The sequence below is a fragment of the Eretmochelys imbricata genome, chromosome 25 (assembly GCF_965152235.1).
Source record: "Eretmochelys imbricata isolate rEreImb1 chromosome 25, rEreImb1.hap1, whole genome shotgun sequence".
In the NCBI taxonomy this organism is placed as follows: Eukaryota; Metazoa; Chordata; order Testudines; family Cheloniidae; genus Eretmochelys; species Eretmochelys imbricata.
In genome coordinates, this window is record NC_135596.1 from 2,659,050 (window position 1) to 2,675,832 (window position 16,783).

The 16,783-nt window shown below is 43.7% G+C and overlaps 1 protein-coding gene across 1 annotated transcript in view; it reads left to right on the forward strand.

The window, feature by feature from the left end:
• ELAVL1 (ELAV like RNA binding protein 1) overlaps positions 1-15,957 on the forward strand; it is a 99,954-nt gene extending 83,997 nt beyond the window's left edge. Inside the window, exon 6 of the mRNA XM_077841842.1 lies at positions 14,425-15,957. Within this exon, the coding sequence (XP_077697968.1) occupies positions 14,425-14,749 (325 nt within the window). The 3' untranslated portion in view covers positions 14,750-15,957. The remainder of the gene's footprint in view (positions 1-14,424) is intronic.
• The last annotated feature ends 826 nt before the right edge of the window (positions 15,958-16,783 follow it).

Below are 16,783 nucleotides of genomic sequence, written 5' to 3' on the forward strand. Positions count from 1 at the left end.
TTTCTGTTTTAAAAATATTGACAGTCCTGAAGTTTCTCCAGTTTTACAACATTTTTATTAAAAATTAACATCGGTTGTCAAGTCTTTTAAAACTCTTAAATGCAAGTTATCTGCACCTGCTGATCTAAAAATGCTTAATTGTAGAAGCATCTTCCTTAGTTACTTCTGGAAAAGAAACTATTTTATCATTTTATTTTATTACCTTTGCTTGAGAGGTGATTAAGTATCCTTTATGTTGAGTCTAAGAACCTTAATTTTTTCGCGGGTTTCTTTAAGGATCTTCTTTTTTAGTACCTTTCCCTCCTCAAATGTAGTGTTACTGTACTAGTTTTTGGTGTGATCCTTCCCCCAAGGACATTGAACTTAGAACTATTAAACAATTTTTATTAGTTATTTGTACTGTGGTAGCACCTATGAGCCCCAGTCGTGGACCAGAATTGCACTGTGCTAGGCACGGTACAAATACTTAATAAAAGAATGATCCCTGCCCTAAAGAGTTTCTAATCTGAGTGAATTATAATTGTGTTATTTAAAGGTTGTGTTACTTAAAGATTGAACAACATTTGTGTGTTTAGGCTGTTCTCAGTTTAGTCCTCTTCTCTTATGTCCAGGACTAAAGTTTTTGTGTCAGTCCAGTGTAATGAAGCAATGTCTTGACACAAGTAGTAGTTGGAGTCATCCATGTTCTCAAAGCTCCTGCACTCCTCTGCACTGCACTTGGAACTGGTCTTAATAATTAATGGCATGTCATGGTTTTCGTGCTGTTAATGTGGACATATGCCCCAGAAGCTTCAGTGCTTCCACCTCTTGAGTTGACATCATAACATGGAGCACCTAGTTGATGGATTGGATGAAACAATTAGGACTAACTTCGGCTAAGGGATGTGAAGGAATCTTTTGAGACCAGAGTATCTTCACTGTGAAGCAGAGAGGTAACAAAGCCCATAAGAGGATCCGAGCTTAAATCCACCCCCTTTATTGTTGGAGGCTTTTTAAGACTCAAACTGAGATACCTAAAGATGGGTCGCATTACAAATATGGTATCTGGACAATTTTATCTGATTCTAGAGACAGGGTGGGTGAGGTAATATCCTTTAGTGGACTAACTTCTGTTGGTAAAAGACACAATTTTGAGCTTACACAGGACCTGAACAAAAGCTTTGCAAGCTTTTTTTCTTTCCCAAACAGAAATTGGTCCACTAAAAAAATATTAGCTCACTCAGCTTGTCTCTTTAATGTCCTGGGGCCAACACTGTGAACAACAGTGGAAGATATCTCCTTCTAGGAACAGAAGTAAAGGAGGTATTTTCACTTCCTTCCAGCACTCCATCTTTGTCAAAGACAGGTACATAGAACATATCTCTGCCTCTAGATGTCAGTAACTGTTCTTTCCGTCCTCACCTCAAGAGCACGGTTGCAGGAAGGCGCTATAGCAAAGAGTAGCTGGATCTCACATACGAGCGTCCTTTGATGTCATCAGTATGACAGTAAGAGCATCTGCCTTCATAAGTGATGCTTGAATGTGTTCATGACTGTGTCTTTTTCATTATGTCGTCAGATGGAGATTCAGCATTATTATAGAGGAAATGTCTTGGAGATAAAAAATTCTATTCACCTGATATCTGAGGCACAAGCCACTCTTGTGTTAATTGTCTGCATTTAATAGATAAAAATTTGGATCATAGAGTAATTAAAAAACAAACAAACACTGCTTGCTTTGTTAAAACATTTGGTAAGAAACAGGATTACAATTGTATTTGCAGGTTTCAGAGTAGCAGCCATGTTAGTCTGTATCCACAAAAAGAAAAGGAGTACTTGTGGCACCTTAGACTAGACTAACAAATTTATTTGAGCATAAGCTTTTGTGAGCTACAGCTCACTTCATCGGATGCATGTAGTGGAAAATACAGTGGGGAGATTTTATATTCACAGAGAACATGAAACAATGGGTGTTACCATAGACACTGTAACAAGAGTGATCAGGTAAGATGAGCTATTACCAGCAGATGGGGGGGGGCTTCTGTAGTGATGATCAAGGTGGGCCATTTCCAGCAGTTGACAAGAACGTGTGAGGAACAGTAGGGGTGGAGGGAAATAAACATGGGGAAATAGTTTTACTTCGTGTAATGACACATCCACTCCCAGTCTTTATTTAAGCCTAAGTTAATTGTATCCAGTTTGCAAATTAATTCCAATTCAGCAGTCTCTCGTTGGAGTCTGTTTCTGAAGTGTTTTTGTTGAAGAATTGCCACTTTTAGGTCTGTAATCGAGTGACCAAAGAGATTGAAGTGTTCTCCGACTGGTTTTTGAATGTTTCAGAGTAACTGCCGTGTTAGTCTGTCTTCGCAAAAAGAAAAGGAGTACTTGTGGCACCTTAGAGACTAACCAATTTATTTGAGCATGAGCTTTCGTGAGCTACAGCTCACTTCATCGATGAAGTGAGCTGTAGCTCACGAAAGCTCATGCTCAAATAAATTGGTTAGTCTCTAAGGTGCCACAAGTACTCCTTTTCTTTTTTTGAATGTTATAATTCTTGACATCTGATTTGTGTCCATTTATTCTTTTACTTAGAGACTATCCAGTTTGGCCAGTGTACATGGCAGAGGGGCATTGCTGGTACATGATGGCATATATCACATTGGTAAATGTGCAGGTGAACGAGCCTCTGATAGTGTGGCTGATGTGATTAGGCCCTATGATGGTGTCCCCTGAATAGATATGTGGACACAGTTGGCAATGGGCTTTGTTGCAAGGATAGGTTCCTGGGTTAGTGGTTCTGTTGTGTGGTGTATGGTTGCTGGTGAGTATTTGCTTCAGGTTGGGGGGCTGTCTGTAAGCAAGGACTGGCCTGTCTCCCAATATCTGTGAGAGTGATGGGTCGTCCTTCAGGATAGGTTGAAGATCCTTGATGTTGCGTTGGAGAGGTTTTAGTTGGGGGCTGAAGGTGACTGCTAGTGGCGTCCTGTTATTTTCTTTGTTGGGCCTGTCCCATAGTAGGTAACTTCTGGGTACTCTTCTGGCTCTGTCAATCTGTTTCTTCACTTCAGCAGGTGAGTACTGTAGTTGTAAGAGTGCTTGATAGAGATCTTGTAGGTGTTTGTCTCTGTCTGAGGGGTTGGAGCAAATGCGGTTGTATCGTAGAGCTTGGCTGTAGATGATGGATCGTGTGGTGTGGTCAGGGTGAAAGCTGGAGGCATGTAGGTAGGAATAGCGGTCAGTAGGTTTCCAGTATAGGGTAGTATTTATGTGACCATCGTTTATTAGCACTGTAGTGTCCAGGAAGTGGATCTCTTGTGTGGACTGGTCCAGGCTGAAGTTGATGGTGGGATGGAAATTGTTGAAATCATGGTGGAATTCCTCAAGGGCTTCTTTTCCATGGGTCCAGATGATGATGTCATCAATGTAGCGCAAGTAGAGTAGGTGCGTTAGGGGACGAGAGCTGAGGAAGCATTGTTCTAAGTCAGCCATAAAAATGTTGGCATACTGTGGGGCCATGTGGGTACCCATAGCAGTGCCGCTGATTTGATTATTACTACGAAAGGTTCCCTCCCTCCCCTCCGACCCCCCGCCCGGCTCTCCTGCTGGTAATAACTCACCTTACCTGATCACTCTTGTTACAGTCTGTATGGTAACACCCATTGTTTCTTGTTCTCTGTGTATATTAAAATCTTCCCACTGTATTTTCCACTACATGCATCCGATGAAATGAACTGTAGCTCACGAAAGCTTATGCTCAAATAAATTTGTTAGTCTAGTCTAAGGTGCCCCAAGTACTCCTTTTCTAATTGTATTTGCATTCTCAGTTTAATTAGAGTAAATTTTCTTTCATTCAAAGCACTTTCCAGCATTACCAGAATTCTAGGACAGAGACAGAAGAACAAAAATGGAAAAGGACCTAAAGAAAAAGAGAGCAGGAACTAATAGAATTACTGACTAGCTGGCCATCCTGTTGCTTCATTTTTAATCCTGGCAGTCTGATAAGCAGCAGCTTTCACAGGGGCTGGTGCTGGCATTTCTGTTAAGCTCTTAAGATCCACTGATATCAGTATTTTCTACAGCAACATTGCCAGTAAAGTTCTGTAGTTCCTAAATTGCAGAAGTATTAGCTTTTAGTTATTGATTCAGATTAATTGTAGTCATGTTAATTTAATGGCTATAGAGTATGTTGAAAAGTCTTACGGATATGTACTTGCACAAATGGGCTACATCTCAACCACTAGATTTGTATCAAAGTTATTCTAGGAGAATAATGGTACTAGTTCTGAGTATACGAGCTGCCTTTGATGCAGAGTACATTCATGGTGCTTGATGCAATGTCTGTTAAAGTCAATAAAAGAACTTCCATTGACTTCAGTAGGTGTTTGGTTGGGCCCAAAATGTTATAAGGATGAGAGTGCATGTTTGTTTTTCGTATTGACAATTATCTGATCAAAGAACATTATGAAAGGGATCCAAGAATCTGTTTCTCTTTCACTTGAGTTCTGGAGTTGGATCTTTCCTGTCCCAACATGGGATGCATGACCTTGTAAGTGTAACAGTTTTCCTTAGCCAGCAAGTATCAGCTGGAACTGTTATAAATGCTGGGACTGAGGGCTGCATTAGTATTCATACACACTGGTTTTTGCAACCTCAGTGGGAAGCCACATAGGCCTGGAGGGCATCTGTCCTTGATACCATTCTAGGGACAATAGAAATCTGGTCAGGGCTTCCAAATTCATCTAAACAAATGTGTAGTTCTTATTTGAGTGCTTGCTTATGTCCATTCCAATGTAGGTGTGTGCTCACCCCAAATGCTGGCTCCAGAAAGTGTTTTTCCTCAGTGATCTCCATCGAGTCAGCTCTGTTGCCCCCTGGAGTCACGCCAGTATATAGGGCCTCACTGCCGCTTCAGTTCCTTCTTACCGCCCATGATGGTCACTGGAACTTCTGCTCGCTTGCACTTCTGCTAATACCTGCTCTAAGAGGACTGGTTCTGTAAAATTGTAAATAGTTACCCTTTAGAGTTAAGTTCAGTTTGTTTCGTAGTGTAGTCAGCGAACCCAGCTTAGCAGGGCTAGCCCTTCCCTGAGCACCGGGATATGCCTTGGTCCCAGGGGTTCAAACTATGTGCATCGTGCCACAAATCAATGCCAGTTAGTGATCCATATGCTAGCTGCCTTATGTGTCTGGGAGAGACCCACGTGCAGGATCTGCAGGAGTTTCAGACCCAGAACAGAAAAGGACAGGGCTTAAGTTCCTCCTCATGGAGGCAGCGCTCAGTCCCCCTTTGGAGCCAAGTCTTGGGGACTCAGCACCAAGCATTCAAACTTCGGTGAAACGTACTCTGGTGTCTCTGAGGGAAGCACAGTGCTGTTCCACCTCCCCGGCACCAAGGAAGGACTCCGCACTGACGGCCCGGGACTCCCGGCACAAACACGCATCACCGGCGTCGAGGAAGTCAACTCCAGCATGGGACTCTTGCCACTGCTTCGTATCGCTGATGCCAAGGAAAAAGCAGAGAGAGACGGGGGGGGTTTTCGAACTGCAAGGTCTATGGGCCATAGAGATGTTGATAGTGCGACCTGTGCTGGGCCCCTCAGACGCTAGCAGGGTAAACGGTACCATTGACTCTGGCCCCGGGAAGGGAGCCGTTGAATCCGATACCATTGGATTCCCTGCCAAGGGAGGCCATTGGGGTTCAACAGCCCTGGCACTACCCATCAAGGCCGGGGGCATTTGTGGCAGCAAGTGACTTACTAGCTGTCCTGGTGCTGCCATCCCCGGCCATTCAGTAATTAACAGTAGCAGCACTAGAAACAAGGACTGTCGAAGGGCAAGCCAGTCATGATAGCGCAGAGCTGATATCCCTCCCTCCCTCCTGGCACCGTTCTTCAGCACCAGTTGGTACTGCTCCGTCTCGGTCGCTGAGAAATGACTCCTCGGACTCCAATTCAGAAGCGGAGTCCTATGCCTTGTGCGGGAGCAGACACCACTCCGAACAGCAGCACCCTACCGCTGACATGAACCACGGCATGCTGCCAATAGCCTGGCCGCTGGTACAGTGGAAAATGCCACTGCAGTGCCCATTCTGGAATCCCTGGGCTTTCCAGCCAATCCAGGGCCCCCAGTCCAGAAGGTAGCTCTGGTGTATGAGTCAAGAGCTTCCCCACCATCCTCATCAGAATGGGGATCAGTCCCCGGTGCTGAGCCCATACTGAACTACAGGACTCTCCCCCACGGGACCCATCTGGGGCAGAGGGAGAAGTACAGGGGCCAGTGCAGGCTGCTGCTGCTTTCTAGATGAGGTGGAGCTATGGCGTCCACCCAAGATGATTACAGGGTGCACCAGGAGCCTCCTGAGGATGGGTGCCCAAACCCATCCTCAGATGGGTATCCAGGCAGAGGAGATTTGAATGCTCCCACGCCCTAGTGGATATTTTAGCAGCCTCAGGGCCGTCATGGGTGGTGCCCTGCCATCGAACAGTGCCATCATGGAGCCTGTAAATGCTCCATGGCAGACTCCTGGATCCTGCCAACCTACTGCTAAGAGGATGGAGACAAGGGGTATGAATTTTGGTCAGACCACACCATACCACACCACCACCACCCCTACCCTCCCCCCTACACACAGCGGGCTCACTGATTGTTTCAGAAGTGAATGAAAGGGAGAGACAGGGACAGCAAGGGCCAATTCACAAGGTTAAAGATGCCAAAAAAATTGACCTTTTTGGCAGAATGATCTACTACAGAGGAGATCTCCAGCTCAGATCTCCAGCTCCACCTCAGGCGCTCCTGGACTGGTCTGACTGCAACTCCTGCAGTGTAATGGCAAAATTCAGGGAGCTCTTGCCACAGGATTCCAGGGGTGAGTTCTGAGCTTGAGTGGAGGAGGGGAAATTAGCGGTCAAGGCATCCCTCTAGGAAGCACTGAATACGGCAGACTCTGCAGCCTGCTCCATGGCTTCTGCAGTGATCAAGAGGCGAAGCTCATGGCTTCAATCTTCGGGTTGCCCTATGAGGTACAGCAGATAATTGAGGACCTTCAGTTTGAAGGCAAATCCCTCTTTTCAAAGCAAACAGACTTGAAACTGCATAGCTTAAAGGACTCTATAGTCATCCTTAAATCCCTAGGACTGCATACACCCGCCTGTCATACACATACAGCTAAGGGTAGCATAAAATCCCTCCTTTACCTGTAAAGGGCTAAGAAGCTCAGATAACCTGGTTGGCACCTGACCAAAAGGACCAATAAGGGGAGAAGATACTTTCAAATCTGTGGGGGAAGGTTTTTGTTTTGTGTTTCTGTGTGTTCTCTCAGGAGGCAGAGAGACACCAGGTCAGGGAAATACATCTCCTCCAAACAATCCTGAAACGAGTCTCTGATTTTACAAGAAGTGTACGTAAACAAGGCAAGGCACGTTAGGTTATCTTTTGTTTTAGCTTGTGAATTTTCCCTTTGAAGGATACGTATTTCCATATTGCTATTTTTTGGGGCTACAGAAGGTACCTATGGTTTGTTGTAAACTACAAACACTACCAATTTACAGTACTCTTCGGCCTGTTAGCAGCTCCTTCTGTGTTCACAAAGTGCTTGACAGTCGTTGCAGCCTTTCTGAGGAGACAAGGGGTTCAGGTCTTTCCTTGCCTAGACGACTGGCTGATCAGAGGTCAGACCAAGGACCAGGTGCAGGCAAATGTAAAGTCAACTTTCCAGGACCTGGGACTGTTGATTAAAAATGCAAAAATCCAACTTTTGTCTGGTTCCAAGGATAGAATTCATAGGGGTGGTCCTCGACTTGATCCAGGCCAGAGCTTTTCTCCAGGAAAACGGGTTCAGAGCTATAGGGACACTCAGAGTCTGAGAGGTCACTCCATTACCACTGTAAGAAACTGCTTAAAGCTCTTGGGGCATAAGGCATCGTACACCTACGTAGTACAACACGCAAGACTGTGACTCAGACCTCTCCAGCTCAGTGGTTTGAGCATTGGCCTGCTAAATCCAGGGTTGTGAGTTCAGTCCTTGAGGGGGCCATTTAGGGATCTGGGGCAAAAATTGGAGATTGGTCCTGCTTTGAGCAGGGGGTTGGACTAGATCTCCCTTCCAACCCTGATATTCTGTGATTCTATGAAATCTTACTTACATAATGGAATCAAGTTGGCCTGGATGTGAGCTCAGTCACATGGATTGAAAACAAGCTGTAAAGAAAGGTGAGTGATAAACAGTCATGTGTTATGTTGGGAAAGTATCTGGAGGTCTCTTCTTATTTGGGGGGAGGGATAGCTCAGTGGTTTGAGCTTTGGCCTGCTAAACCCAGGGTTGTGAGTTCAGTCCTTGAGGGGACCATTTAGGGATCTGGGGCAAAAATTGGGGATTGGTCCTGCGCTGAGCAGGGGGTTGGACTAGATGACCTTCTGAGGTCCCTTCCAACCATGATATTCTATGATCTAATCTTGGTTAACATCGGTATACATACCGGGTCGACATCATCTGGACAAGATGTTCTCGCTTTCCCTGTCAGTGATTTCCTCCCTCATTTGCTGACTGGTCCCAGGGATGGTATGTGCGGGAGTTCCATTCTCGAGATCCCCACTGTCAGTGTGTCTCATCACAAAGGTGTTCGCAGTGGGATGCGGGGCTTACTTGGGAACACTCAGAACTCAAGGCCTCTGGTCACCAGAAGAACTCTCGTTGCTCATCAATATGAGGGAACTGGGGGTGGTGTGCCTAGCCTGCCAGGCTTTCCAGCCCCACCTGTAGGGCAACTGCATGGTGTTCCTCAAAGACAACACAACAGCAATTTTTTATATGAACAAGCAGGGCGGAGTGCACTCTTCGCCCTTATACCAGGAGGCTGTGGGAATTCTGTATAGCCTATTCGATCCACCTCGAAGCCTCATACCTCTCACGGTCGCAGAATGAGTTAGCGGATCATCTGAGCAGATCCTTTTCCAACCATCACGAGTGGTCAATTCTTCCAGATGTCATGAACGCTGTTTTCCAGACGTGGGGAACTCCCCAGTTAGACCTGTAAACAACTAAGTACAACAGGAGGTGTCTTCAGTTCTGCTCCTTCCTAGGGCTAAGCCCAGGCTTGCTCACAGATGCCTTTCTCATCCCTTGGATCAGCTCTTTTACGCATTCCCTTCCATCCCTCTCATACACCGGGTCCTGTTAAAGGCCAGAAGCGACAAGACATGTCTGATCCTGATAGCCTAGCTGCTTCAACACTAGCTCAGCGCATGCCTAGATTTCTCGGTGGATACACCAGTCAGCTTGTCACTGTTTCCAGATTTGATCTCTCAAGATCATGGACATCTGTGTATCTGAACCTCAGATCTCTTCACCTCACGACATGGAAGCTCCATGGCTGAACTCAGCAGAACTGGCTTCCTCTGGGCGTGTTTGCTAGGTGCTTTTTAGGGAGCAGAAAGCCATCTAATATAGCCACTTATCTGGCAAAGTGGAAGAGATTTCTCTATCTGGTCAGCACAAAAGGGTGTTTCACCTACCAAGTCATCACCGCCCTTCATTCTGGAACATCTACTCCACCTAAAGCTGCATGGCCTAATGGTGTCATCCATATGGGTCCATCTAGCTGCAATCTCAGCCTTTTGCCCATGGGTGAACAGCAGTCAGTCTTCTCAAACTCAGTCTGTGGCCATTTCCTTAAGTGGCTGGAATGGCTATACCCACAGGTATGCCAGCCACTACCTCCTTGGGACCTCCATTTGGTGCTGGCAAGGTTAACAGGACCCCCATTTGAACTGCTGGCAATGTGTTCTCTGCTTTATCTGTCTTGAAAGGTGGCCTTCCTAGTCTCCATTACTTCTACCAGAAGGGTTTCAGAGATCCAAGCTCTTACCTCTGAGCCACCCTACATGGTCTTCAAGGACAAGATACAATTGTGGCCATACCCGTCCTTTCTGCAAAAGGTTGTCCCATAATTTCATAGTAAGCAGGATATTTTTCTGCCAGTCTTTTATTCTAACCCACATGCAAACAGGGATGAACAGAGACTCCACTCACTGGATGTGAGATGTGCGCAAGCGTTTTTCATAGAAAGGACTAAACCCTTTAGGAAGTCCACAAAGCTGTTTGTAGCCATCGCAAACAGAATGAAAGGCCTTCCAGTCTTGGCCCAGAGAATATCATCGTGGATCACTTCCTGTATCCACACATGCTATGACCTGGCGAAGGTCCCAATCCTCAGTTGACAGCCAATTCTTCAAGAACTCAGGCATCATCTACTGTGTTTGATGCAGGTTCCAATTATCTGTAGAGCAGTGACATGGTGGTCAGTCCATGCGTTTGCATCACACTACATCATCATATAGCAACCTAGAGGTGGTGCAGGCTTTGGCTGAGCGGTGCTGCAGTCAGCGTGCCAACCAACTCTGATCCCTCCACCTGCACAACTGCTTGGGAGTCACCTATCTTGGAATGAATGTCAGCAAGCACTCAAAGAAAAAACAGTTACTAACCTCCTGTAACTGTTGTTCTTCGAGATGTTTCTCATGTCCATTCCAAAATCACCCCACCTTCCCCTCTGTTGGAGTTGGCCAGCAAGAAGGAACTGAAGGGGTGGCGGGGCCCTATCTACTGGTGCTATGAGGGGGCACTAGAGCTGACCCAACAGATGTCACCGAGGGGAAAAACGTTCTGGCAGCAGTGCTTGTGGCGAGTGCACACCTACATTGGAATGAACATGAGCAACACATCTCGAAGAACAACGGTTATGCGAGGTTAGTAACTATTTTTTACTGTGGATGCATCTTGCATGGAATGGAGAGCCCACAGAGAAGAGCTTCACTTCAACAGAACTTGGTCTGTCTAGGCCAGTGGTTCTCAAACTTACTTGATCAGCCCCCGTCCCCTTCTTTGTCTGTAGTTGTTTAGGCCCCTCCCCTCCCCCACAAGTACAAATACCGCAACCCAGCTCTGAAGGCAGAGCGGAGAGCAGCGGCTGCTGGCCGGGAACCCAGCTCTGAAGGCAGAGCGGAGAGCAGCGGCTGCTGGCCGGGAACCCAGCTCTGAAGGCAGAGCGGAGAGCAGCGGCTGCTGGCCGGGAACCCAGCTCTGAAGGCAGCGCCACGCCAGTATCAGCACAAAAGTGAGGCTGGCAATGTGAAAAGTGATATTCGTCAATATCACTTTTCACAGCAGACTTAGTGCCCCATTGTCACCCTTACTTCTGCGCGGCTGCTGCTGCCACCTTAGGCTCTCAGCTGGAGCCCCACCACCTTCAGGTGAGAGATTGGGGGCAGGAGGAGAGAGCCATAGCCTGGGCTACTTCCTGGTGAGGGACTGAGGGGGGCGGGGAAAAGGAGAGCCCTATTAGCCCCTTTGCTGTCCCATTTCCCCACCTCCCAGGAGCATACAGCCCTTCTGCACAAACCCCAGACATCCTGGGGCTGACCGAGAGCTCTACAAAAATCAGAAAAAACACACAGCTCGTGCCTCCCTTGGGAGGCCCTCCCCATAGTTTGAGAACTGCTGGTCTAGGCAAAGCAATAGCACATTGTTACTGAATGCTCTTATTTCACTTGGTACTGCTCTCTGACCCATCGTTCACTGTTTCAGGCTGGAAAGCCTGCAACATGAAGGTTTTGTCAACACCCATCTGGTAAAGGATGGACTGTCCTCCCTACCCATGGCTAGAATCTAATTGTAACCACTCAGAAGAAAAGATCTGGACATTGGAGACATCTCAATAAAAACCTCTGCTCAGTGTGCAGATGAGGTCAAAACAAACTAGTCATTAAATTATGATAAAAGAATAGAGTGATTTTGAAACCATCGTATCATCATTATGTAAACTGAGGGAACACTCTCACATTGAATGCTATATACAGTTCTGGTCATGTCATCCCAAAAAAGATGCAACTAGAATAGGAGGATCTAGGGAAGGACAAGTAAAATGTTTGCAAGTATGAAAGGATTTTGGTGTTGAAAAGATTAGATCTCTAGTTTAGAAATAAGACTGAGAGGACATGACAGAGGTATGTAAAATAATGAATGGTATAGAGAAGGTAAGTGAAGCTTTAATATTTATCCTGCCTCATAATACTAGAACAAGAGAGCAATCAGGAAAATTAAAAGCCAGCGAATTTAACACTCATAAAAAGAAATACTTGTTTGTACACTGGTGGAAGTCTTGGCCACAGAATATTAAAGCTGTGAGCTTAGCAGGTCACTGTATGCTCAAAAGCTTCTCTCTCTCACCAGCAGAAGTTGCTCCAGTAAAAGATATTCCCTTCCCTACATTGTTTCTATAATATCCTGGGACCAACACGGCTACAACAACACTGCATAGCCTTTGTTTGGCAATGTGTCTGTTTATACTCTCTTGTGGTTTTGGGTGCATCTTATCCCACTCTGCTTTTTCTTAATTTTAAACATGTTGTCCATGTTTGTTTACAGAAAATGCTTGTTGCAGTTCTCTTGGTAGTTTCCTTTAGTAACATTTCTGTAGCTTTTTAGTCTCAAGAGTGAGGAATCTGTTGAGCTGGGTGTTATTGTGTATATACACATTAGCCTATCCACCCTGTTCACCACTGGAAGTTGGTTTTTCTCCTCTTTAGAGTATTTTCACTTGTTGCCATGACCATAACCAATGGTTAGAATGCTGGGTGAGGGTTGGAGGCATCTGAGTTTGACAGCAAGGGGTGCAATAAAGCACTGACTGCAGGAACCCAAGATTGTGTATCTTCAAAGAATGATTTATAGGAAAATAGGCTTCTCCTTCCAAGTAAGACTTGGATAAACAAATGAAAGCTCAAGGTTCTCATTTGAAGAACCAGAAACGTAACACACACAAGAAAACAAAAACTATTTTATTTTTTTAAAGTGAGAACTGCTTGATGGGATATAAGATGATAGTCATCAGATCACTTGGATCTGCTCAGTAAAGAATTGTACAAGAAGTGCAATTTTTGTATATCAGAGAGTTTGTTTTGGGCACTTAATGTGTGGACTACCAATGTACAGAAGCCTTGCATGCTTCAGCGTGCTTTTAGTAGGCTAACAACTTTCTCAGCTATAGCATAATACTACACAGTAGTTCTGGAGTCACATGGAACCACAAATTTAGATTGTTAAATATATAAGTGCATGGGATCACAGTTAAAATTGTGCCTTTGGCCTTAACTTTGACACTTGCTGATTTTTTTTGAGTGCTTAACTGTGCAACCCTAATGCTTCATTAAAATAATTTTATTGATTTAATTTCCTAGGTCGTCAGAATAGAAGTGGGGGATGAAATAGCTAAAGGTGTGGGATGTTGGTTGGGGAGGGAAAGAAAAAAGCAAAACAGAAAAGAGCAAAGGTTCAGAAGTTCTGAGATGCCTCTGGCTCATTGTGCAGGAGGAGTCAAGACCGGATTCTGGGGGAGAGAAAGAAGGGGAGAAATGTATATTGGGGGTGAGGAAGGACAGGCATATTGGGTCTGGTTCTCTTCTCATATGTGTGTAAATCAGGAGTCCACTCCAGTGAAGTCACTGGAGTTTTACTCGTGTAAAATGGATGTAAATGAAAGTAGACTCAACCCTTTTGGATTTACATTTTAAAAAAGAAGTACTATTTTTAAATTATACATTCATAGATAATCTATATTTGGCAGAAGAAACTTTACAATCAATATTTAAAAACAGAAGTGGCTATTTAATAAATTAGAAATGATTAGTTACTGGAAATAAACATGATCAGTTATGCAAATGTGTTACCAAAATTAAATCAGAATACACTGGAAGTGACATTAACGGTGTACCTAGGAATTGGGGGTTATTCCAGCTAATGTGCACTTTCTAGGGAAACTCTAGTAGTTCCCTGCCTACTGTGGTAGGGACTACGAGGTGTCTGCCTGTCGTCAGTTTAGCAGCCAGTTGGGAGCAGGAGTGTTTCGCTGCTGCTTTATGGTGGAGAAGGGTTCAAGCTGTGTTTGCTGCCACAGAAACCCCTTTGACTGGCGAGACCCCGAGACACTGCTGTAAAGGCAGGATCAGCTCTAGGAGGGAATTGGGCACAAGCCCCTTGTAGACAAAGATAAGTTGATTTAAGGCTGGTTGGGGCGTAGGGGAGGGATTCTTGGCCTATTTTTAAGCACTGAGTAGTTCCATATTGCTGCCCTAAGTCATCCCTAATAGTGTATGTGAGTATCTAAACCAGCCTTGTATATCCTGTTTGATTGTCACATCACCAGGCAACTCTTTCATTGCCTATCTGTTCTTATGTAGTTACCCATTAATGTAGACACATTGCTGAATTTAACTCCTCTCTCAATCAGCTGCCAGTTTGATTGTCCTATGATAAATGGGGAAGGTGAAACATTTTACTCTGACTAGAAGTTTTGATGCTTATATAGAAAATATTCAGTTGCTTCCCTTTCAAGTTAATTTGCTTGATTGTATTGAACTTTTACATGAAATATTGTGCTTTTTATTTGCTAGGTTCTCTCCTATGGGTGTAGATCACATGAGTGGGCTTTCTGGTGTAAATGTTCCAGGAAACGCATCTTCTGGCTGGTGTATCTTCATCTACAACCTTGGTCAAGATGCTGATGAGGGAATCCTCTGGCAGATGTTTGGCCCCTTTGGTGCGGTTACCAATGTGAAAGTTATTCGAGATTTCAACACCAACAAGTGCAAAGGTTTTGGTTTTGTGACCATGACAAACTATGAAGAAGCTGCAATGGCCATAGCAAGTCTTAATGGCTACCGCCTGGGGGACAAAATCTTACAGGTTTCCTTCAAAACCAACAAGTCCCACAAATAACTTGCTCGTGCTTTTTGTATGGAATAGATAATTGAGTGACAGAAGTTAAAACATTTTTGTTAGTGTAAAACTCATTTTGCGCCAATTTTCACAAGTGTTTGTCTTAGTCTAAATGAGAAGTGAAAAAGGTTTTTATACTCTGGGATGCAACTGACATGTTCAAATGTTTGAAATCCCACAATGTTAGACCAATTTTAAGTTCCTTTAAGTTATTTCATTAAAAATATATATTAAAAAAACCATAAAATCTTAAGTAGATTGCATTAACTAGACCCTCTGGATGGTGGTAAAATTGGAGCATGCTTTCACTTATGAGACTAACATTTGTTCTATTGAACATTGTCTGCAAAAACTGGAACTTTTTTTAATTTTTTTTTATTTTATTTTAAACTATCAAGTGGACACTGTTAGTATGGTCCTCCCCTCAGTCCCCAATAGCCTGGTAAAAAAGTTGAGAAATACTGATGTTGGCAGTACATTGCTTTTTAAAGTGATTTTCATTGCTACATCTAGTTGAGGATTAGACTTCATAACATGCAGGTCTTGTAAGTAGTAGCATGCCAGCATAACTTTTAACACCATTGATGAGGTAAGTTGCGCACTGAACAGTGGCCAAGTTGTCAAATCGAAAGGTTTTACAAAAAATTTTAAGCCCAGTTTTTCATAGGAATGGACCAAAGAGTTTCAGAGAAACTCGGAAGATTTCAGAGTCAAAACGAAACTCCAAAAACAGTGTGAATATGTTTTTTACTTTATCAAACTGAATTTCTTCTGTCCAAATATTTAATGCATGATGCACTACTTACTGGTACATTGTAATGCAGCAAGATAATTATTCAGTTTCAAAGATCATTATAGTTTGAATTCCTAAGGGTAGTTCCATTTTGTAAAAACAGTTATAAACATTTGAGCATTGTATTTCTCGCATCCCTTCTAACGAGTGCTAGATTTTTCTATTTTAATAGGATTTTGTTTTGACAACTAGCTTTACTTATTGAACACTCAGCAGAAAAGTACTTACTACTTGCAAGTTAGATATTAACAAAAAACTGATTTGTAGATTTAAAGATTAATCCCCCAAGTTTTCTGCAGACTGCCTTGAAACTTTGAGTTGTTCTGTTTGTTAATTTTCTTTTGCTTTTTTGTGTTTTTTGTTTGTTTTTACTTTTGCATTTAAGACCATTAAATTTGATTTTGTTTTGCTCGAATTTTGTTTTGTTTTTTATTTTATATTATTTTTTTTGCCAAGTATTGCACAAAGTGTCCAATATTAAGAGTATTGCTTTAAAGTACTACAAGTCTTCATTAAAATTAAAATCCATTAATCTGTCCTTTTGACAGATCAGTAGGAGAAAATATTTGTGTGAAAACAAAAGCATTACAATAAATGTGTCACATAGAAAGTATGTGCCAGACACTGAGTTAAACACACATATGTTGCTTTGTAGACAGACTGAACAATATTTCTTTTATTAAAAATGTGCTATGTAAGGCATGTAGGTACATAGTTAGTGAGCATGAGTAGGGACTTCACCTGACAAACTATTGCAAGAATATTATCTGTGTTCTGTCACCAGAATTCAGAGGAAATGCAGAAATTGGGACAACTTGTCAGCAATTCTCTTTTGAGTGAACCTGTGCCAATCCCAAAGAGCTAATGAGTAGTCATTTCAGATTCTGGAGGCAGTCCCATGCAGAATTGTTTTTGTTTGTATGGTGCCCAAACATTGGCTCTTTAAGATCCTATCTTGCATCACAACTATGATTTCTCTTTTTTCAACATCAGGGCCTTCAATCCTGTGCTGGCGCTGGAATTCTGTGCTCTCCTTTCCTATACTTCATTGTTTGGTTCTTTACTCATTCTTCAGTCAGCTGTTGGCCTTTCCTTTAATCTGCAGCATGCACTATTTGCTGTCAGCAGCCGGTCATTTACTGCCTTAATGATTGGCTGTTTGTGGTTGTACACAGCCTCTCTCTGCTGGCTTCAGGAGAGCCCAGCAAGAGCAGAGCTCTTTTCCAAGAGCTCTAGCAATG